At 45.0% G+C, this 22,643-nt stretch overlaps 2 protein-coding genes and 2 long non-coding RNA genes across 8 annotated transcripts; 1 reads left to right on the forward strand and 3 right to left on the reverse strand.

Moving 5' to 3' along the window:
* Positions 1-291: 291 nt before the first annotated feature.
* On the reverse strand, positions 292-4,170 carry bop1 (BOP1 ribosomal biogenesis factor). Its single transcript, XM_088364832.1, has 16 exons — positions 4,004-4,170; positions 3,482-3,622; positions 3,351-3,407; positions 3,061-3,215; positions 2,852-2,969; positions 2,680-2,781; positions 2,406-2,618; positions 2,169-2,330; positions 2,027-2,107; positions 1,893-1,962; positions 1,538-1,670; positions 1,273-1,450; positions 907-1,198; positions 747-831; positions 572-679; positions 292-502 (listed from the first exon to the last, which is right to left on the reverse strand). The coding sequence occupies exons 1-16, from the start codon at positions 4,115-4,117 to the stop codon at positions 349-351; spliced, it is 2,163 nt and encodes a 720-aa protein (XP_088220958.1). The 5' UTR covers positions 4,118-4,170; the 3' UTR covers positions 292-348.
* LOC148380339 (uncharacterized) lies at positions 3,529-14,166 on the forward strand. 5 transcript variants are annotated; one of them, XM_088364834.1, is made up of 12 exons: positions 3,604-3,753; positions 6,729-6,848; positions 6,922-7,044; positions 7,104-7,133; positions 7,213-7,340; positions 7,407-7,652; positions 7,793-8,157; positions 8,234-8,357; positions 8,433-8,487; positions 8,563-8,629; positions 10,506-10,612; positions 10,783-14,166. In XM_088364834.1, the coding sequence occupies exons 10-12, from the start codon at positions 8,601-8,603 to the stop codon at positions 12,801-12,803; spliced, it is 2,157 nt and encodes a 718-aa protein (XP_088220960.1). In that variant the 5' UTR covers positions 3,604-3,753; positions 6,729-6,848; positions 6,922-7,044; positions 7,104-7,133; positions 7,213-7,340; positions 7,407-7,652; positions 7,793-8,157; positions 8,234-8,357; positions 8,433-8,487; positions 8,563-8,600; the 3' UTR covers positions 12,804-14,166. The 5 variants fall into 5 exon arrangements, with proteins under 5 accessions (XP_088220963.1, XP_088220960.1, XP_088220961.1 ...); XM_088364837.1 differs by having other exon boundaries at positions 3,529-3,753; positions 7,407-8,157; positions 10,783-10,813; XM_088364833.1 differs by lacking the exon at positions 3,604-3,753 and adding an exon at positions 4,969-5,042 and having other exon boundaries at positions 7,407-8,157.
* Positions 14,167-15,854: 1,688 nt separating this feature from the next.
* On the reverse strand, positions 15,855-18,188 carry LOC148380340 (uncharacterized). The gene is made up of 2 exons (XR_015854891.1): positions 16,357-18,188; positions 15,855-16,266 (listed from the first exon to the last, which is right to left on the reverse strand). It is a non-coding gene; the product is annotated as an uncharacterized LOC148380340 (long non-coding RNA).
* A 2,231-nt stretch (positions 18,189-20,419) lies between these two features.
* On the reverse strand, positions 20,420-21,242 carry LOC148380341 (uncharacterized). The gene is made up of 2 exons (XR_015855251.1): positions 20,922-21,242; positions 20,420-20,831 (listed from the first exon to the last, which is right to left on the reverse strand). It is a non-coding gene; the product is annotated as an uncharacterized LOC148380341 (long non-coding RNA).
* Between the last annotated feature and the right edge of the window lie 1,401 nt (positions 21,243-22,643).

Genomic DNA, 22,643 nt, shown 5'->3' on the forward strand with positions numbered 1-22,643 from the left:
TTGGTCTCAATGACATCAAGCTTCCGCTTCAAGTCGACACCAGAACTGATCCCCTTTCAAAATAAAATGACCCGTGTCGCTTACTTCAGACAGCAATAAACGCAGGCTTGCATTGCGGTAAATGTGATTATCCCATTTCAAATGTAACTCAAAAGCTTCTCTTGGAGGCCCATGTGATAACTTTCAAGTTGTTCTCTAGTGGAAAAAAGCTACTTTTTTCCTTCCACATAAAGCTTTAGGTGTAATTTCACGGTCTCGCAGTGAACGGATGGTTTTGAAAACAGATAAAACTTCAGCAGAACCCCGAAAATTTTTTATTAAAAAAAGCAATGCAGGTGGGCGGGGTCACTAGGTGAAGAGGCGGATGGTGTTGTCCGCTCCTGATGAAAAGACCCAAGGCTGCGTGGGGTGAAAGGTCACATCAAGGACACCCAGTTCGTGAATGACCACGTGACCTTTTAAAACCTTGACTGGAACAATGAGCGGGTTCTGCAGCAAGTCACTGAAAAAAAGGGGCAGTGTTAGTGTGGGCACGTGCGTGAAACTTGTCAACGTGTGTGTGCGCAGTTACTTGTAGACCATCCCGTGGCAGACGATGACGGAGCCGTCGTCGGACGCTGAGGCGAAGAGCGGGTAAACTCTGTGATAGGCGACGGCCCTCACTGCTTTCTTGTGGTGCCTGGTATGAAACAATGCAACGGTGAAAGTCAGCCCAGACAGGACCTGCGGCTCAGCGTGTCACCTACCGGAGCAGCTTGTAAGGCTTGGTGGAGAGGTCCAGGTCAAACCAGCCCAGTCGGCAGTCGTAACTTCCGCAGATCACGTGGTCGCCTGAGCGCCGGACACACGGATGTTAGGTATGCACGCTTGCGTGCATCAGTTCGGCGAGTGCTTGACGGGACTCACCTCCGGGGTGGACGGCCATGCTGGAAATCCATTTGGAGTTGGCCTGCAGCTTCTTGCTCATCTCCTGCTTGACCAGGTTGTAGATGCGCACGTTGCGCTGCGTGGCCACGAAGAAGTAGGGCCGGATGGGGTGGAAGGATACGCACTGCACCAGGCCTTTGTTGCGTCGGAAGGGGTTTTGACTGCGTCTTGTGCTGAGCTGGTGGATGAAGACCTGCTGATGGCTGGAGTGATCCGGCATGACCGAGGCCAGGTAGTCCCCTTTGGCGTGCCACGCCAGTTGCTTGACGGCCTAGGGACAACGATGCTCCGTGAGACAGCAATAACGCAAATCCTCGCCGCATCTGCCTCAATCGAGCGCCGCACTTTGGGATGTTGGATTTTCAAGCACAGGCCTTGGTGGTGCTCCTCGCCTTCCACGTCGCTCCAAGTCACGGGCCCCACCGCGGGCTCCGCCTCCAGGTGAGCGACGAGCAGACGTTCAGAGGACGAGACCACCTGTCGCTCGGCGAGCGCGGGCGATAAGATCACCACCAGCGAGTCCCTGAGGAGAGACGGACGGAGATGGTTTTCCAAGAGCCAGATGGGCCGGGGCAAGGAATTCTGCCAGGCGGCGGGAGCGGGGCCTCACAAGGCGACGGCCAGGAGACATAAGCACGGGTTGGGGTTCCAACACACGCTCTTCACAGCTCCGCCCACCCGGACCATCTTGACGCAGCGAGCCGAGTTGATCTCCCAGAACCTTACAGTTTCATCGTCACTTCCTGAAAGTGGAGTGGCAGTTTTTTAGGCGAGAGAGATGCTCATTCAAACCGAGCCAAGTCTCGACCCGACTCGGCTCGAGCCGGTCAGACAATCCGCAAGCTGGAGCCATGAAGGCCCACTTGTAGTGGGACGACTCGTAAAAACGAGGAGAACTGATAGAACAATAGCATATGGAGAAGAAAGAGCGCGTGTTCTTGCTTGCTCGCCAGCAAGTGACCTACCTGAGGCAAGCCACTGTCCCGATGGAGAAACGCTGATGGACCGAACCAGAGCGCTGTGACCATGATAAATCTGAACACAGGAAGACATAGCGGTCACACCTCATCTCAGGCCGTGGGTGTGTACGTGTGCGTACCAGCGACTGCGTGGTAGGGAAGGGCTGCAGGTCTTTGGGTTTAGGAAGCTTCGGAATGAGGTCTTCCGGATCCACGTTGACCTGCAGGAGAGCTTAGTAAGCGAGTGGCCCGGCCATTTCAAATGAGGCGGGGAGGCGTTACCCTCATCTTCCTCTGGCGAGGACACAGGTAAAGGTCCAGGCAGCGCTCAAACCTCTCGTGGATGAAACGGGGAAAGGCCGGAACCTGCCGGAGGCTGGAGAACTTGGCGGGAACGAAGGGCAGCTTTCGGTCAGCTGGGTCTTGCTGCTCCCAGAGAGCGCGCTGCAGACAAGGACAAGAGTGATGATGTCGCTGCCCTGCAGAGACTTGAACGGAGCGCCCCCTGGCGGATGTTACCTCCTCGTCCGTGAACAGGTACTCGGGCGGAGGGTTGTAGGACTCGTGGTGGCCGGGTAGCGGGTTCTTGGGTGCAGGCAGGTGCATCCTGTGTTGGGCCAGGAGAGAGGAGTCCTCCTTGCCCCAAAGGTCATAGTAGCGGCCCTGGCTGTCGTCACGCGCGCGGCGAGGCTTGATCCAGCCCATTTTGATGGCGTGGACCAGCTTGGAGACCTGAAGGCGGGCGGCAAGTGTCACGCCGCCAGACAACTTATCCAGCGCACCTGTACATTACCTTCTCCTTATCCAATAGTGACGGGATGAAGCTACGCTTGTCAGCCGGCCTGTTGGTGACGGGATGAAGCATCACGTCGTTGGTGAAGAAGTCCACCGAAGGCTGAGGGTCACCAGAGCAGCTGTTAGCGCGGCAAACGGCCAGAGGAGGCGAAGCGATGAGAGCGCCTTACCTGGAACTCGTCAAAATTGGCGTCTCCAAACTGTCCTCTCTGCAGCCGCTTCACCAGCTCCACCTGCTCGTCAGACAGCACAATGTCGCTTCCCGTCTGCTTGTCGTGAACCGTTCTCCTGCGCACAAGCCACACATTAGTATCATCCACACCCGGCGACCTCCAAGCTCACACCCGGCGACCTCCAAGCTCCCGCGCCGGCGTCTCACCAGTAGTCAGGGTTCTCCATTTTGTCCAAGAACTGGTCCAGCTCGTCCTTGTTCCGGATGGGCTTCAAGATCTTCTTGCCGTCCAAATTGTAGCCAATGTGAGGGAAGTCTTTGTACCACTCCATGGGAATGTTCCCCACTGTGTTCCTGATGTCCTGACGACAATGACAAAGAACGGCCAAAAGATGAGCTCCTACTTTATCATTCCGACACCGGGGAACCAGATGGTTGTGGCTTGGCTTTCACAATGCATTTCTGTTGCATTTGATGAAATTAAGAGAACATCTCACTTCTTCGTCAGACGAGTCGACCTCATACTCTTCTTTCTTTTGGCTTCCTCCGTCCTTCTGGAAATGGGCACACAATAGAAGCAATAAGCAGACGCGGGAGATGCTGCGGGGAGAACGATGAGTAACGCTACCTGTTCCGCTTCATTCTTGCACAAGCCAAACTCGGCATCATCCTCATCCTCACTGTCGCTCCCCGAATCCTCAAGTCCTGAATATACACTTTCCTCACTCACGGACCCTTCCTCGTCTTCTTCGTTGCAAACGCCGAACATCTGCAACATGTAAACAGCACGCGTGCAGTTACATTGAACGCATGTCACTCAAATTTGTGTGACAGTTTGCACAGTAGGCGCTTCTCGACAGTGTTTCATGCATCGATCAAGACAAGTCGACGTTTGATCAAGTAAGTGAAGGTAACTTGAGGCGTAGATACGTTCAACCATGTGGGAAACCTTGACGTTTAGTTTATTTTCTTTCATTTGCTTTTTAACATTTGAATAGACTTGACTGGAGCCGGGTTGGTACTTGACTGGAGCCAGCCTGGAGCAAGCCGCTCCAGTTCAGCCTTTGGCTGGCTTTTCGGAACCACATGCTAACAGATAGCCGCCAGCTAGCTAGATACGTTCCGGTTGTGTTTCAAGTCGGCGCGTCACCTCCTCGTGCTCGTCGTCTTCTGCGAGCCGCTTGTTTTTCTCCGTCTTCTTTTGGTTCATTTCTGGAAGTTTCGATGTGTCTTCATCCACGTTGGTACTCCGCGTGTCCGCCATCGTACCGCACGTGAATGAGTCAAGCAACGTCACACGCAAAACTTTATCGACACTGGAACGGCGGCCAATGACAAACCCCATTAGTGACGTCACACAAATCTGGCGTATGCTACCTTCCGCCAAATAGCAAATACAGGACTGTCTCAGAAAATTAGAATATTGTGATAAAGTTCTTTATTTTCTGTAATGCAATTAAAAAACCAAAAATGTCATACATTCTGGATTCATTACAAATCAACTGAAATATTGCAAGCCTTTTATTATTTTAATATTGCTGATTACGGCATGCAGCTTAAGAAAACTCAAATATCCTATCTCAAAATATTAGAATATCATGAATAAGTATACTAGTAGGGTATTCAACTAATTACTTGAATGGTCCAATTAACTCGAAATACCTGCAAGGTAAAGTAAACTAGTTTACGGCTTTGGAACGTCACGGTTCTCGAACAAATTGGAATTTGAACAAAAAATTCGAGATTTGCTTCGGTTGTCGAACTAAATTCAGAGGTCGAACCTCGCGAGATGAGCCGGGAGGACCCGAGAAAACCCGACCGCGCGGCCCGAATGCCGACTGACTCCGTTCGTTATTGTATTTTCGTTACTTTGAGGATTGTAATAACCCCTAATCATGCCTCCAAAGAAAGCAAGTGGAAGCAGTAAGCCATCCTAAAACACAAAAACGCTCTCAAAGCAATGCGACAGCGAGCGCCCGGCGCGCTGCGGTTGCGCGATCGGACCAAATTAAGGCGTGCAAACGTGATTGGAGCTTTTTGTGACGTCACGTAGTGGCCGACGTCCGAGTGGCATCAGAACACTAATATAGTTCGTCCATCATTTGCATAGGAGTCGTTGTTGTCTGCAAACTATTTATGTGCAATCGCCTCTCCCGTGAGCGATGAGAACGCCACTGGCCGCGCGCATTGTGGGTATTCTTGAGTTGAGCACTGCATGGACCCCGTTAGATGAGTAATTTGCCATTTTGGAGATGGATTGATACGGAAGAGGATTAGGGCCGGTGATGAAAAAAAAAAAGGGGTGACAGGATTCTGACTTTAAAGTGAGAATTCTTTGACTTTAAAGTCAAAAAGTGAGAATTATCATTTTAAAGTCAGAATTTAGACTTTATTCTCACTCTTTTTTCAGTTTGACCCCCAGTGAACTCCCAGATGATGAGAATGCACCCGAACGCGCGCGTGGCGCTCGTTCTTTCATTGGGCGCCGCTTTTTTTTTTTTTTGTATTCTTTTTTTTTTTTTTTTCATTTTTAACATCACCCAGTTGGAACTGAGAGGAATGGTGGAGAGATTTGAGGACCGAAAAAACAGTTTCAAGAAGTGGATTGCATCTCCAAACGCCACAACTGCTGCAAGTTTTGTTACAGGCCAAAGTGCAGAAAACCGATGGCGAGGACATGAAAGAGTCATTCATTAAAATATCAGAGTGCCTATTTTCGGGCTTAAAAACAAAATCGAGATCATTCAGAAAATTAAAGCTATGCGTCTCTCCGTAAAAACTGTGAAGGAAAGCGTTACTAAAATGGCAAATAATATCACTGATCAGCAAATCAAGGACATCAGTTCAGCTCCAGCTTTCCCAATTTGTGTGTTTTAGTCAGTGATCAAGCAGGGTTTTTCTCTATTTTAACGTTGTCCTTTTGACCGGTAATCCATTTTTATTTCGTCCAATCTGAAAAAATAACACGAGAAAATATTTAGTTGCTCATTCTCAAGACAAGACAAATAAAACGTTGTTTGTGACGTCACCTGCAGTTGGTTACCAGACCGCAAGTAGTTGTCTTAACATTTCTTTCGCATCTGACCGGACAGGGATGCTTTTCTTTTAAATCACTCGATGGCCTTGATAAGCCGTCATACAAAAAACTCGTCAGTATACAAAAAAAACCCTTTGTTTCATTGAAGATTCAGTTCCTTCAATCTATGAAAACGACGGACACAGTAAAGTGCTAAACTTGAGATGACACAAAAGTAATAAACTGTATTTAAGTTTTGTATTGCGTGTCTAGGATGCCCTCATTGTCATAGCATTAGCATCAGCTGATTTTAGCACTGTGCTTTCTTTTGACATTTCTTGTGGATGTATTTTTAGTAGTTGTATCAGCTAATCGCATGTTTTATTCTTGGGGACTACAAGAATGAGTTAAATGCATTTGTTAGCTTCACGCTAACGCTAGCTTACTGCGTAACTTGATAAATATTGTGAGGAGATTTATTATGTTACATGTTATGTATGGTTGGAAGGACAAGTCTTTTGCTTTTCACATCTTTTAATCAAGCTAAAGGTTTGTGGTGCAAGGAAACGCTACCTCCGCTAAAAACTACAAACATGTCCGGCCTGGAGGAGGCGGGTTGTGAAGTATCTCATTTGCATTTAAAGACACCAAAAACAGCTTACTACTCAGCCACTACTCAGAACAGGGGTAAAAGAGGAGCTTGTGACGCTATGACAACGAGAAATTCAGGCAAAAGATTTGCTGTTCCACTTCATGTTGACCACAATGGAATGAGTAAAACGTTAAATGGCTTTATAACCATGCTACGCATAAGCTTAAAGACAATCACTGGTGACATCTTATTCCTGTTGATCCAAAGGTTTGGGCTCCCCTTTTCAAAACATTTCTTCTTGGTGGTTGGCCACCAAAACCACAATCACTCAAGATGGCTGCAAGTGGACTGACAGCTCTCCCTTTCGTTACACCCACTGGACCACAGGTCGGTCCAATATTTGTCTCCCACGGTCTGGAGCAATGGAGAGGAGCGCTTAGCATCTGCCATCTCCTTACAGAGAGCCCTGGTAAACCCTCTGGTGAAAACTGCCTTTCCTTTCAAGCGGAAAGTGAAGAGGGAAAATGGAAATTTGACAACTGCCAGAAGAAGAGCAGCTACATGTGCAAGAAAAGAGCAAGAGGTAAGTTGTGGCTCATGACCAATTGGTTTTGATGCCCATCTTTGGCTTTTGCCTCGCAGGACAGAAACCGGAACCTCCACGCCATGACGGTAAGTCAGTCTCCCCGAATCCTGAATGTTGACGTCAAAAGATGCGAGATGGAAAAAAGACACCACGGCGCGCTCGCAGGTTTTCGGGAGATCCTTGTGTGCAACCAGCAGAAGCACGTCGACCTCTTTTGTCAGAGTGAGCATCCAGTTGGCTTTCTACGGACGGAGGACTGGCAGCCTTTTGTCCAAGTTAGAGAGCAACAAAGGGTAAGACAGGGCATGAGCGTTGCATTTTGGTCCAGCTAAGCTTTTACTTGGCCTTGTGACTTGCAGAGACTTGCGTGGTGCGAGGAGCCCTTCCTCAATACAGGCGAAAATGTAACAACCGTCAATATTGTCTTGCTGACCCTTTCGAGGCTGCCCCGGAGACCTGCCCTGCTGTCTCCAAATACCTGCACGTGGTCTAGCGAAAATGTAACAACCGTCAATATTGTCTTGCTGACCCTTTCGAGGCTGCCCCGGAGACCTGCCCTGCTGTCTCCAAATACCTGCACGTGGTCTACAGCTGTGAACAGAAAGGTGGGCTTCACGTCTCTGTTGTCTAATGCGGTATCTCCCGACCAGAGTTGGGGTATGACAGCACACTGAATGGTCTGTTCTGCTACGGATGTTGACGCGATGACTAAAAGGTTCAAGGGATGATTCTGGGTTGTCATCAGTGTGTCTTGACAGTTTGGTTGAGGCAGACAAGCGCATCACTGACTCAGCGTTTGAAGCCTTATCTTCTATGAGCGATGCCAGCCCCGAGAACGCTCGCTGGAATAGGAATTCTTGCTGGAGACCGTCACAAGATTGTATGTAGACAACTGAAAGCTACTTCGCCACTGGTAGTTTGGCGTCCTTAGCGAGCTCGTCTCCTGGAGCCTCCACCAGCTGGATCCAGGTGAACCTCGGTCACGTGAGAAAGGTGACTGGGATTGTCACCCAGGGCTGCCCTCACACTGACCCAAGGTCCTGGGTCATCGATTTGGAGATGAAGATGAGTCTTGATGGTAAAAGCTGGACTGAACACCCGGACGGAAAGGTGAGCGGCCAGCCAGTCAACCCAATGCTGACCGGGCTGTCCAAACTTGCCATTACAAACACAGTGCTGTTTCTAGATTAGCGGAGGGGGGGAGCACCAGTTTGGCTCGCCATTGTCCGCTCAGTACGTCCGCATCCTGCCGCTGGAGGACAGCGTTGACTTTGGCCTCAGCTTTGACATCTTAGGATGCGCACGTGACAGTAAGCGAGTCTGACGACCGAGGTTGCCGGGAAAAACATACAACCCATCTTTTGACATCATTGTTTGTCTGACAGATGCAATGACCTGTGACCGCACGTTCAACAGTCTCAACTTGACCAAGGCAATGACGTGAGTCGCACTTGCCCCGGCGTTTCCGTGACGGTGAGCGCCTGTTGTCAATTTCCTCGTCCTTGCCTTCTGCAGGTTCCACTGCCCACCCAAGTGCGCCAACTCCCAACACAATGTCACAGGAACCTTGGTCTACAATGAGGTACGTGATTGCTGAATCAGTGACACTTAGACTGGAGAGGCACTGGCTCTAGACCAGGTATGGGCAAACTACGGCCCGCGGGCCACATCCGGCCCACGGGACCGTTTAATCCGCCCCGCCAACCCTAAATAAATTGTATTATTAAACTTTTTTTTTTTTTTCTCTCGGTCATTTTGCCTGCAATGACTGCGTTTCCCCAGTAGATAGGGAACCACTCGTCTGCGCATTTACTACCGGAAGCCGTGTCAGAAAGCTCGGTGCACACTCACAAGTGCGTGTACGTACTCAATATACGGAAATGGCGCACTCGCGCTCTATTTGTGTCAGTGCCGAATTTAGAGCGTGGGCTGTGACGACAGCATTCTTGTAATTTGCGCGCCGAGCTTTCGGATACAGTTTTACGCTAAAGCCACCCACAAACCTTCCCCTGGAATCCTTCCATTAAAATGAGTCGCCCAAGGAAAAGCAAGGTGGACACTGAGTGCCGAGTGTTTAAAAAGAGTGGCCAATTTGGCTCGACGTACGCGACGTGACGTTCAGCCACATGAACATCAACATCAACCCGTCACAGATCTAGGTAAACGGACCAACACCTCGGATCTCTCCTAAGAATTGCCACAACAAATTTTACTCCAGACTATGACAAGTATTTCAAGTTTGTTGTAAAAAAATGCATTTTGAATATGATCTGTACAAATAGCAGGGATTGAAACGAGCGACCATTCTCATTTTCAAACAATGCAGGATGCTCAAGGACATTGATGCACCACCTGTTTGTGACTAATCTTAACCTGTAAAGTTCTTAAGGCTTACTTTAAGGAAGTGTTTCCCGTTTCCTCACCTCTGTTACCAGGTGTTTGTGAGTTAAAACTCTGCTCTGATTTTCAGATACCCCTCACCGTGTTGCCGTTTTGATTACTTTATTTGGATGTATGCTTTCACCGATTCTTCAAGATGATATATTTGGTCAGAATGTTTGCCGTTTGATGTGATCTCATAAAATAAACATACATCTTTCATTAATCTGACCTGCAGGCACTGAAGTGATGGAGACTGTTATTCATAATAACAGTGTCGTATTTTATGAGAATCACTGATAGCAGTTTTTTAGGGATGTTTTTTTTTTTTTAATGCTGTTAATAAATGCATTTGTTTTCAAAAAACTTTTTTTGAATACCCATGCTTTACTACCTACTAAAGGCCAAAACCTTTTATGCAATGACCTTTACAGGTCGTTTATATTACTTCACACAAACACTACATCCATCTGCTCCTGGTTCGGCCCCCCCAGTCAAAATTTAGAACCCAAAAGTTTGCCCACCCCTGGACTAGACTGTCTTTTGCTAAGTGTATTTTCTTGCCAAACTATCTAGCACAGCACAAAATACTATTGTGTAAATACGGTGTCAGAGTTTTCCAGATTATCCTTATCGTATGATTATGTTGGAATGCAACCTGTAATAAATAATCTGGTTAGATTAGTTTTATGCTTATAGTGGAATGTAACCGGTAATAAATAACATAGCTTGTCCCATCCTACACAACGTCGTAAAACACCCCCTGATATGTTTTGACTAGAGGACAAGGGCTTTCTCTATCCAATCCACTCTTACCCCCACTCTGTTTTTCTTAATAAATATGCCCTTGCTAGAGGGAGAGGCAGACTTTTTTCCTTCAACGGGGGAACTCTCCACCTGCAGGTGCCTGAAAGAACTTGTTTGTCTCCGGTGTGGTTGATGCAAAATAAGTTGGAGTGAGCGCAACTCTAACATACGGGATCACCTATATTCAATTATTTCAACAAAGAGCTCGGTCGCCGCTGTCCAAAAGACACTTTTGTTAGCCAAACATCGTTGAACAAGTGTTGTGATTGCAGTGTGAAAATGTCTGGGACCACAGCAAAGTATGTAAAGGAAAAGGACCGCAGTCGTCGACGACTGGAGCATCTTTGGCTGCAGCCTTATGTTGTGTTGCACAGAGCAGGTTAGTACACGTCTAGCTTCTATTATGAATCCTCTTCCAGTGTTTATTTTTAGTAGAATTCTATTGAAATCATGTGTGATATGCTGATTGAAAAAGTCCTTGTATAGGTTTTGCCAGTTTCTCTTCAACTGTAACTTTCATTGTTAATATGTGTTTGTCTTGTTTTGCAGACATCAGTGAAGCTATTCATCCTAAGCAGGAGGAGCCAGACCGCACTCGCATTAAAGAGGAAGATGTGGGCAAAGAGGTCCACCACTTCAATGAACAAATGGAGCAGAAGTTTCTATGCACTATAAAAGAGGAAGAGCCGGAGCGGCCTTGTAATGAAGAGGAGGGAGAGGACTCCTGCGATATTAGAAAGGAGGAGGAAGATACCTGCAAGATGCCATTGACTGGTGTTCCTGTGAAGCGTTTAGATGAGGGTCAACATAAGGTGAGCACAGGGGCGGAGCCTCCAAGCTGCAGCTCAAGTCAACAAATGACCAGAGTAAGTAATGGAGACCACTGTGGAGGATCACAAGCAGCTCTACCGTCAGATAGTGGTGAGGTGTTGTCACATGTTCCTGCTGCTGCTGCTGCTGCTGATGAGTCTCAAAACAAACACAGGCAATGTTCTCACTGTGGAATTTTTTTTGGTCATAGCACTAGCTTGAAACAACACATGAGAATGCACACAAGAAAGAAATTTTTTTTCTGCTCAGATTGTGGCCAAAAATTCTCTCGGAGGGAACATTTAACAATGCACACAAAAATCCACACTGGTGAGAAACCTTTTTCATGCTCAGTTTGTGACCAGAAATTCTCTCGGAGGGTAAATTTAAAAAAGCACACAAGAATCCACACTGGCGAGAAACCTTTTTCATGCTCAGTTTGTGGCCAAAAATTCTCTCAAAGGGAAAACTTAAAATCTCATACAAGAACCCACACTGGCGAGAAACCTTTTTCATGCTCAGTTTGTGGCCAGAAATTCTCTCAAAGGGTAAGCTTAACATCTCATACAAGAATCCACACTGGCGAGAAACCTTTTTCATGCTCAGTTTGTGGCCAAAAATTCACACAGAAGGGAAGCTTAAAATCTCATACAAGAGTCCACACTGGTGAGAAACCTTTTTCATGCTCAGTTTGTGGCCAAATATTCTCTCAAAAGGAAAGCTTAAAATCTCATACAAGAATCCACACTGGCGAGAAACCTTTTTCATGCTCAGTTTGTGGCCAAAAATTCTCTCGAAGGGGAAGCTTAAAATCTCATACAAGAATCCACACTGGCGAGAAACCTTTTTCATGCTCAGTTTGTGGCCAAAAATTCTCTTACAGACCAGCTTTTACAACGCACACAAGAACCCACACTGGCGAGAAACCTTTTTCATGCTCAGTTTGTGGCCAAAAATTCTCTCAGAGTGGACATTTGAAAAGGCACACAAGAATCCACACTGGCGAGAAACCTTTTTCATGCTCTGTTTGTGGCCAAACATTCTCTCGTAAGGCAGTTTTAAAAAATCACACAAAAATCCACACTGGCGAGAAACCTTTTTCATGCTCAGTTTGTGGCCAAATATTCTCTCAAAAGGAAAGCTTAAAATCTCATACAAGAATCCACACTGGCGAGAAACCTTTTTCATGCTCAGTTTGTGGCCAAAAATTCTCTCGAAGGGGAAGCTTAAAATCTCATACAAGAATCCACACTGGCGAGAAACCTTTTTCATGCTCAGTTTGTGGCCAAAAATTCTCTCACAGACCAGCTTTTACAACGCACACAAGAACCCACACTGGCGAGAAACCTTTTTCATGCTCAGTTTGTGGCCAAAAATTCTCTCAGAGTGGACATTTGAAAAGCCACACAAGAATCCACACTGGCGAGAAACCTTTTTCATGCTCTGTTTGTGGCCAAACATTCTCTCACAATGGACATTTAAAAAGGCACACAAGAATCCACACTGGCGAGAAACCTTTTTCATGCTCAGTTTGTGGGCAAAAATACTCTTGGAGGGAAAGCTTAAAATCTCATATAAGAACCCACACTGGCGAGAAACCTTTTTCATGCTCAGTTTGTGGCCAACAATTCTCTGACAAGGCAAGTTTTAAAAGGCACACAAGAATCCACACTGGCGAGAAACCTTTTTCATGCTCAGTTTGTGGGCAAAACTTCTCTCGGAGGGCAAGCTTAATCAGGCACACAGAAGCCCACACCTAACCCTGTTGCCTGCTCAGTCAGTTGCCAAAGAGTCTATTGAGAATTCTGAGTGTCTTGGGTAGATGAGCAATGATCCATGAAGTTCTCACCTTCTATTTGAGCAGACTTTATGATAATTCTATTCATTTTGATTGAGATGCTGAACTCCTTCCCTTTACTGCTGTGAGAAGTTCATTTCATTTTAGTTTTATCAATGAATTTGAAAATAAAGTTAACTGGCCTCGACATAATAATAGTTTTGTATTTTTCATTATACTTTATTTTGTTTTTAGTTGTGTGTTCATATTCAGGGCAAGTTGCTTAGTTTTCATTAGTGGCTGTTGTTAGGGTTTACAGATTATCTTGATCATATGATTATGTTGGAATGTAGACTAGAATTATTAACTTTGTTTAAACCTTTTACCTTTCCTTGACTCTGAAAAGTTTAACCATTCAGTTGTTGAAACTTTCCAAATGGTGTGGAAACATTCTTGCTTAGTTAGTCATCGAAAATGCTCCACTAGTTTCTGTTTCCACGACCTTGTAAACCAATGAGCTGGGACTCTCCGCACTGATTAACCAGTTGCTGAGGTGACCATCAAACATGTCCAATGTCACCCCCACCCTACTTGTTCTCAATAAATATGCTCTTGCAAGAGACCAAAGGCAGACTGTCAGGATAATTAGTTTTGTAGAAGCGCTGGCCGGCCTGAACCGGAGGTCTGATACCTTCGCTCAAGGCCAACACATCTGCCAGGTTTTAGGGAGTTCTTATACTCCCTTCCTTGTTTTATCTATGAGAGGCCCTCACTAGTTATGAACAGAACACCTTTGTTCCTTGTTTAGCTAAAGAGAAGTTCTTTCTCTATTATACCTTGTAGTTTCTGTTTAGGAATTGTTGTTGACCGGGACAGTTTTTAAGTTATCCCACATTTACTCAATGTTTGTTTAAGTGGACTTCATGCAAGTTATCTCACATTTACTTAACGTTTGTTGGAGTGTATGCACAAGAGGTATCGTATTATTTACTCATCATTATTATTGTGTGAAACGTAGCAAGAAAGTCTAGAGCATTGTTTTATAGGGACACGGCATCCAGGTTTGGAGACCGCAGCCGAGAACGAGGCTGCCAACCACCTAAGAACAGACTCTGCATTCCTGGGGTCCCGAATCGGTCAAGGCCATGCGGCCTCGCACCACACAACATTGTTAGCTAGTTAATCAGCGTTGCTACAGCCACAATCTCCCCTCCCTTTAGTGTAGCAACGCCTCTTGTAACCAGGGCAACCCAAAATAAAAAGAGGAGATAGCGGAAGAGGAGCTCAGAATTGGTGGAGGACTGTAACTGGGCCTTCTACGTAATTCTCCTCGCGAGCAAAAGGAATACTGGTTGTCTTCTCCTCTTTGTTTCCAGCGTGTAGATTAATGTCTGATGGTGTTCAGACCTGACATTTTTATTGGTCCTTCGAGCCGGATTCCAATACATAGAGAAGTTGTTTCCGCAAATACAGGACACACACAAAATTGAGGAATCACTTCCTCCTCATGGGTTGACAGACAGAGCCACGAGGCAGAAAAGCCCGCTAGAGATGGATTGGTCAAAGAAAATGGGAGCAGACTATCGATTGAGACCTAAAACCAAAATTTTGCTTTCAGCCCCATTCACTCAAGGCATGAGTATTGAAGATTCAGAATTAACTCCAAACATGCCACTATATCCAATGACACAAGTGGCCAACCCAAATTATGATCCAGGTAATAAACAAATTCACCCCAGGGTGGTAATGGTCGACAGAACATGGACAATAGAGGAGATAAGGCAAGTGGAAGGGCTGATTAACCAGGTACGCAACAGATATAGTATGAGAGCAAACTATACAGAAATAGGGAGAACAAAGCAAAATGATAATGAAACCTTTGATGAATATCGAGTGCGCATGACGGAAGTGTTTAAAATACACAGTGGACTGGTAGAAGATAATGCACCCCAAGGTGCTTATCAGCAACAATTAAAAAATGCCGTCCACGTAGGGTCCAAGCCAGCGATACAAATTAGGGTGACCAAATATCATATCGGAATGAACAACGGAACTTTGGAGGAACACATATATCACGCCCTCCATGCAGAAAAAGTAGTAAAGGATAAACAAAACCAAAAGAAAGCATCAAAAGACACTTTTCTGGTAGACCAGGAGAGTGACACCTTTTACCAAAATGCAGGCAGAGGACAGAAAGGCCAGAGAGGACGAGCAATGTCGAACAGAGAAGGCTTTGGAGGCCGAGGAGAAGGAGTTGTGCGATTTAGTCAATTAGAATGCTGGAATTGCGGAGAAAAGGGTCACTTGGCACGTAAATGCCCAGATAAACAAAAACAATTATGACTAGGGCATGATCAAACTGAATCGGATTCTCATATGACAAAGATAGAACCTGGCTGCCAAAACGAAAGAGAAATTTGCTTAAATATACAGGAGATATTTGTGTTAGAAGGATAAAGTAAGATAGAGAAACACTGAAGTTAAAAATTTGCAAAATAAATGGAAAATAATTACAAATAGCTTCTAAAAGTAAAATAGAGAATAAATCAGACATGTAAGATGAACAAAAAGGTGTTCTTAGTGGGATCTATGTGGTCTTATATGTTGTGCGTCGTCCTTTTGTGCTGGTGTGTGTGTGTGTGTGTGTGCGCGCGCAGAGGATCCTCATGAGTGGGTGTGTATATGAGTGTGTGTGAGTGAGATGTGTGTTCTATGGAAGAAATCAGTCATGGAGAATGTTTAGGAGGCTTTTGAGCGATAATAGGGAAATTGAGAAGTGGACAATGGTGTGTTTAAGTTGGTTAGAGAAACTAAGATGAGCAAGATGTGGCAGTAGAGAAAATAAGGCGTGTGTGCAATAGAGAAAATAAGACGTGTGTGGCAGAAAGTTACTAGAACGGTGGCTTGATAGGATGAGAATAAGAGACAACAAATGTTGTGTAGAAGACATTGAAAGATGTCGAATGTGAACATGATGAAGGCTCAGGTTCAAACTCAGCAAAAGGATCAGCAGACAAAAACCAGTGAGGCAGAATATTGAGTCTTTTCTGGCGAGGAGTGCATCCAGACTTACAGCAATCCAAAATACACTAAAGGTCTTTTGCACCCCCCGCTCTTTTTATTTAGGAACGCCCTACCCACAGTGTGAGACTAGCCCCTGGGGTGGGGGGAAAGCTTGGGCTTTGTCTCATGAGAGAAGAAAGGAGATTCTATGTGAAAACAGAAGTTACAGATGAGAACCAAAAAGCGTGCAAGGACAGGAGTCTATGTGGAATAAGAAGTCACAGACAAAACACCATGAGAAAAGAGTGAAAAGACAAAATGCTATGTGAAATACGAAGTCACAGACATAAACAAAACAGTTTGAGCTATCAACAGCTTTCTTGGAGTCCCCGAGGCGTAGAAGGTCAGGAAGCTCCAGACAGCAACGTATGACTGGTGGACATCTGCAAAACGGAACAGCAAGCATACTGTGCAATAATTTTATTAATAAGTACTCATTAGGGAACGCATGATAACATATATATACAATTTACCTATCAGCGCAACAGCAAAGTTGGCCTGCCCTTTGAGAGGTTGAGACTGATGAGCGTGCCTGCACTCGCGCGTAGTCCCTAGATGAGTTTCTGATTAATAAGAATGAAATGACCAAATTGCAGCGGGATGGGAGTCCTCCATTTGCTGCTGGTGAACGATGAACAAGAACGTAGACAGGATAAATTACATCCATTACAACATGCAGAAATTGGGCAAACGGACACAAGCGGGGCTCGAGGCAGTGCATGAACAGCTAGCCACGCCTTCCCTAATGTCGATCCAGAACCACAATGCTCATGATATGTTGTTGTCTGAGAAAGGAGGGGTCTGTGCAATGTTCGGAAAACAATGCTACACCTTCATCCGGAACGACACCGCCCCTGACGAGAGCCTGACGGAGGCGATTGCAGGCCTGCGATCCCTCAAAACGAGGATGAAAAAGCACTACAAGTGGATGACTGCTTTTGGGAAGTATAACGCCCTTGTGTCCTCATTTTTACCATCAGTTGCAGTGTTTGCTGCTATGCTCACCTTGTATGGATGTTGCATACCATGTCTTCGTGCTCTGTTTAATCGTCTCGTCACTACAGTAATATCGCCCATGGAGGACGAGATTGCTCAGATATACCTAATGTCTGAGTGGCAACATGATGATGATGATGATGATGGCAAAATTCCTGCATCGGTGTTACCAGACTTTTCCCAGATCCGTGGGATTCTGAATGATGACATTGCAATGTTTATCCTTTGGTGTAAACATATTTGTCCTCATGAATGTGATCCGACGACTGAGAGTCGAGAAAAGGGGTTGTTTACGGTGATGTGTGGATTTGAGCAAATATGTGATAAGCAGGTGGGAAAAATGTGAGAATAATTCGTTTTGTAGAAGCGCTGGCCGGCCTGAACCAGAGGTCTCATACCTTCGCTCAAGGCCAACATATCTGCCAGGCTTTAGGGAGTTCTTATACTCCCTTCCTTGTCTTATCTGTGAGAGGCCCTCACTAGTTATGAACAGAACCCCTTTGTTCTTTGTCTAGCTAAAGAGAAGTTCTTTCTCTATTATACCTTGTAGTTTCTATTCATGAATTGTTGTTTACCGGGACAGTTTTTAAGTTATCCCATATTTACTCAATGTTTGTTTAAGTAGACTTCATGCAAGTTATCTCACATTTACTTAACGTTTGTTGGAGTGTATGCACGAGAGGTATCTGATGATTTACTCATCATTATTATTGTGTGAAATGTAGCAAGAAAGTCTAGAGCATTGTTTTACAGGGACACGGCATCCAGGAGTTGGATATCAACACCGAGCTGTCACAATCAGTGTTGCCGACCCATCCCGCTCTGGACTTGCAGACGGAGGAAACTGGATGGGAGCTTTGGACATCGCCGCTGTGTGCCAGGATGAGAGAGCCGTTTTCAAGGTGTAAGGGCTCTACTACCAACATGGCTGCACCATCGGACGGGACCTACTTCATCCAGAAGTTCAGAAGCACTGCCTCACCTGCATCCTATGAGTGCACGTGCCTGTTCAGAACGGATCGTGGTTTTGTGGTCACAAGAGTTGTCCGATGCTGCCTGCCAACTGGACACAAGTGTGTGCACCAGTGTGAGTGACAGACCACACCTACAGACTAGAACATCATCAGCTGACGATACCTCGAGTACATATACGTACAACTTCTTAGACGTGACAGATGTGATAATGATAATGAAATGTGGATTGCGTAGATGCTGTTCTGTTGAGCATGTTTTACAGAAACTGAGTTTGAGCATTAAATATATTGTCTTTGTAGTGTATTCAATTGAATATAGGTTGAAAAGGATGTTCAAATCATTGTATTTTGTTTTTATTTACATCTTACAAAATTTCCCAACTTCAACCGAATTCATATATATATATATATATATATATATATATATTGTAATGTAATGTATATGTAAAACATATACGTACAGAGCGCTGTGTACAAACAGTATGGATCAACAAATTCATCAAATTGATCCATATATAAGGTGCACTGTGTATTTTTTAACTAAATTTTAAGTTTTTATGTGTGCCTTAAAGTGCGGAAAATACGGTACATAAATGTCTGATGGTGCTTAGCCCTAACACAGCTGACAAAAACAAAAGAAAAAGAAAAGCTCACAGAAATACCCTTAAAAAATTTTAACACAATGAAAAACCCAACGATGTGACAAATTTGAAAATAAATTTTCCGGTTCAAATTGATTTTGTACAACCCTGCTATATATCTGTACTTCTGTAAGTCCTCTCATCCATCTTTCATCCAAACAATGTGGCCTTTAACTATAATACTAAAGAATACTAATCCTAAAAGTAATATAAATGAACCTTGACCAAAGCAAAACTAATTACCGTAATTTACGGACTATAACCAGTGGTAGAGTGTCCGCCCTGAGACTGGAAGGTTGTGGGTTCAAACCCCGGCCCGGTCATACCAAAGACTATAAAAATGGGACCCATTGCCTCCCTGCTTGGCACTCAGCATTAAGGGTTGGAATTGGGGAGTTAGATCACCAAATGATTCCCGAGCGCGGCACCGCTGCTGCTCACTGCTCCCCCTCTCCCCCAGGGGATGGATCAAAATCACACGGGGATGGGTTAAATGCAGAAGACAAATTTCACCACACCCAGATGTGTGTGTGACGATCATTGGGACTTGAACTTTTTATAACACGCACCGGACTATAAACCGCACCAGCTAAAATTAGGGGAGATTTTTAATTTTTTCCATATATTAAGCCGCGCCGGACTATATGCATGCGAGTTATTTACAAAAAAAAGACAGTACACAGAAAGCCTTTTTAAAGTTTTATTAACATAACGTGTGTGTTTAAAGTTTTAATAAAATAACCAACATTTGTTGACAAACACTTAACATTCGTTTAACATTAACATTTGTTTACAAACGGAAGTGAAAAAAACACACCGGTAAAAGTCGCAGTAACAAAGCAGCAACAGCACAAACAGGAATGGTTAAAAAAAAAAAAAAACATATCAGTACAGATCCAGAAAGCGGTCTTCATCTTCCTCCTGTAAACTGAAACCGGAACTTTGGAGGAACACATATATCACGCCCTCCATGCAGAAAAAGTAGTAAAGGATAAACAAAACCAAAAGAAAGCATCAAAAGACACTTTTCTGGTAGACCAGGAGAGTGACACCTTTTACCAAAATGCAGGCAGAGGACAGAAAGGCCAGAGAGGACGAGCAATGTCGAACAGAGAAGGCTTTGGAGGCCGAGGAGAAGGAGTTGTGCGATTTAGTCAATTAGAATGCTGGAATTGCGGAGAAAAGGGTCACTTGGCACGTAAATGCCCAGATAAACAAAAACAATTATGACTAGGGCATGATCAAACTGAATCGGATTCTCATATGACAAAGATAGAACCTGGCTGCCAAAACGAAAGAGAAATTTGCTTAAATATACAGGAGATATTTGTGTTAGAAGGATAAAGTAAGATAGAGAAACACTGAAGTTAAAAATTTGCAAAATAAATGGAAAATAATTACAAATAGCTTCTAAAAGTAAAATAGAGAATAAATCAGACATGTAAGATGAACAAAAAGGTGTTCTTAGTGGGATCTATGTGGTCTTATATGTTGTGCGTCGTCCTTTTGTGCTGGTGTGTGTGTGTGTGTGTGTGTGTGCGCGCGCAGAGGATCCTCATGAGTGGGTGTGTATATGAGTGTGTGTGAGTGAGATGTGTGTTCTATGGAAGAAATCAGTCATGGAGAATGTTTAGGAGGCTTTTGAGCGATAATAGGGAAATTGAGAAGTGGACAATGGTGTGTTTAAGTTGGTTAGAGAAACTAAGATGAGCAAGATGTGGCAGTAGAGAAAATAAGGCGTGTGTGCAATAGAGAAAATAAGACGTGTGTGGCAGAAAGTTACTAGAACGGTGGCTTGATAGGATGAGAATAAGAGACAACAAATGTTGTGTAGAAGACATTGAAAGATGTCGAATGTGAACATGATGAAGGCTCAGGTTCAAACTCAGCAAAAGGATCAGCAGACAAAAACCAGTGAGGCAGAATATTGAGTCTTTTCTGGCGAGGAGTGCATCCAGACTTACAGCAATCCAAAATACACTAAAGGTCTTTTGCACCCCCCGCTCTTTTTATTTAGGAACGCCCTACCCACAGTGTGAGACTAGCCCCTGGGGTGGGGGGAAAGCTTGGGCTTTGTCTCATGAGAGAAGAAAGGAGATTCTATGTGAAAACAGAAGTTACAGATGAGAACCAAAAAGCGTGCAAGGACAGGAGTCTATGTGGAATAAGAAGTCACAGACAAAACACCATGAGAAAAGAGTGAAAAGACAAAATGCTATGTGAAATACGAAGTCACAGACATAAACAAAACAGTTTGAGCTATCAACAGCTTTCTTGGAGTCCCCGAGGCGTAGAAGGTCAGGAAGCTCCAGACAGCAACGTATGACTGGTGGACATCTGCAAAACGGAACAGCAAGCATACTGTGCAATAATTTTATTAATAAGTACTCATTAGGGAACGCATGATAACATATATATACAATTTACCTATCAGCGCAACAGCAAAGTTGGCCTGCCCTTTGAGAGGTTGAGACTGATGAGCGTGCCTGCACTCGCGCGTAGTCCCTAGATGAGTTTCTGATTAATAAGAATGAAATGACCAAATTGCAGCGGGATGGGAGTCCTCCATTTGCTGCTGGTGAACGATGAACAAGAACGTAGACAGGATAAATTACATCCATTACAACATGCAGAAATTGGGCAAACGGACACAAGCGGGGCTCGAGGCAGTGCATGAACAGCTAGCCACGCCTTCCCTAATGTCGATCCAGAACCACAATGCTCATGATATGTTGTTGTCTGAGAAAGGAGGGGTCTATGCAATGTTCGGAAAACAATGCTACACCTTCATCCGGAACGACACCGCCCCTGACGAGAGCCTGACGGAGGCGATTGCAGGCCTGCGATCCCTCAAAACGAGGATGAAAAAGCACTACAAGTGGATGACTGCTTTTGGGAAGTATAACGCCCTTGTGTCCTCATTTTTACCATCAGTTGCAGTGTTTGCTGCTATGCTCACCTTGTATGGATGTTGCATACCATGTCTTCGTGCTCTGTTTAATCGTCTCGTCACTACAGTAATATCGCCCATGGAGGACGAGATTGCTCAGATATACCTAATGTCTGAGTGGCAACATGATGATGATGATGATGATGGCAAAATTCCTGCATCGGTGTTACCAGACTTTTCCCAGATCCGTGGGATTCTGAATGATGACATTGCAATGTTTATCCTTTGGTGTAAACATATTTGTCCTCATGAATGTGATCCGACGACTGAGAGTCGAGAAAAGGGGTTGTTTACGGTGATGTGTGGATTTGAGCAAATATGTGATAAGCAGGTGGGAAAAATGTGAGAATAATTCGTTTTGTAGAAGCGCTGGCCGGCCTGAACCAGAGGTCTCATACCTTCGCTCAAGGCCAACATATCTGCCAGGCTTTAGGGAGTTCTTATACTCCCTTCCTTGTCTTATCTGTGAGAGGCCCTCACTAGTTATGAACAGAACCCCTTTGTTCTTTGTCTAGCTAAAGAGAAGTTCTTTCTCTATTATACCTTGTAGTTTCTATTCATGAATTGTTGTTTACCGGGACAGTTTTTAAGTTATCCCATATTTACTCAATGTTTGTTTAAGTAGACTTCATGCAAGTTATCTCACATTTACTTAACGTTTGTTGGAGTGTATGCACGAGAGGTATCTGATGATTTACTCATCATTATTATTGTGTGAAATGTAGCAAGAAAGTCTAGAGCATTGTTTTACAGGGACACGGCATCCAGGAGTTGGATATCAACACCGAGCTGTCACAATCAGTGTTGCCGACCCATCCCGCTCTGGACTTGCAGACGGAGGAAACTGGATGGGAGCTTTGGACATCGCCGCTGTGTGCCAGGATGAGAGAGCCGTTTTCAAGGTGTAAGGGCTCTACTACCAACATGGCTGCACCATCGGACGGGACCTACTTCATCCAGAAGTTCAGAAGCACTGCCTCACCTGCATCCTATGAGTGCACGTGCCTGTTCAGAACGGATCGTGGTTTTGTGGTCACAAGAGTTGTCCGATGCTGCCTGCCAACTGGACACAAGTGTGTGCACCAGTGTGAGTGACAGACCACACCTACAGACTAGAACATCATCAGCTGACGATACCTCGAGTACATATACGTACAACTTCTTAGACGTGACAGATGTGATAATGATAATGAAATGTG

Source organism: Syngnathus floridae, chromosome 21 (assembly GCF_059516105.1).
Source record: "Syngnathus floridae isolate MCC-2025c chromosome 21, RoL_Sflo_1.0, whole genome shotgun sequence".
NCBI lineage: Eukaryota > Metazoa > Chordata > Actinopteri > Syngnathiformes > Syngnathidae > Syngnathus > Syngnathus floridae.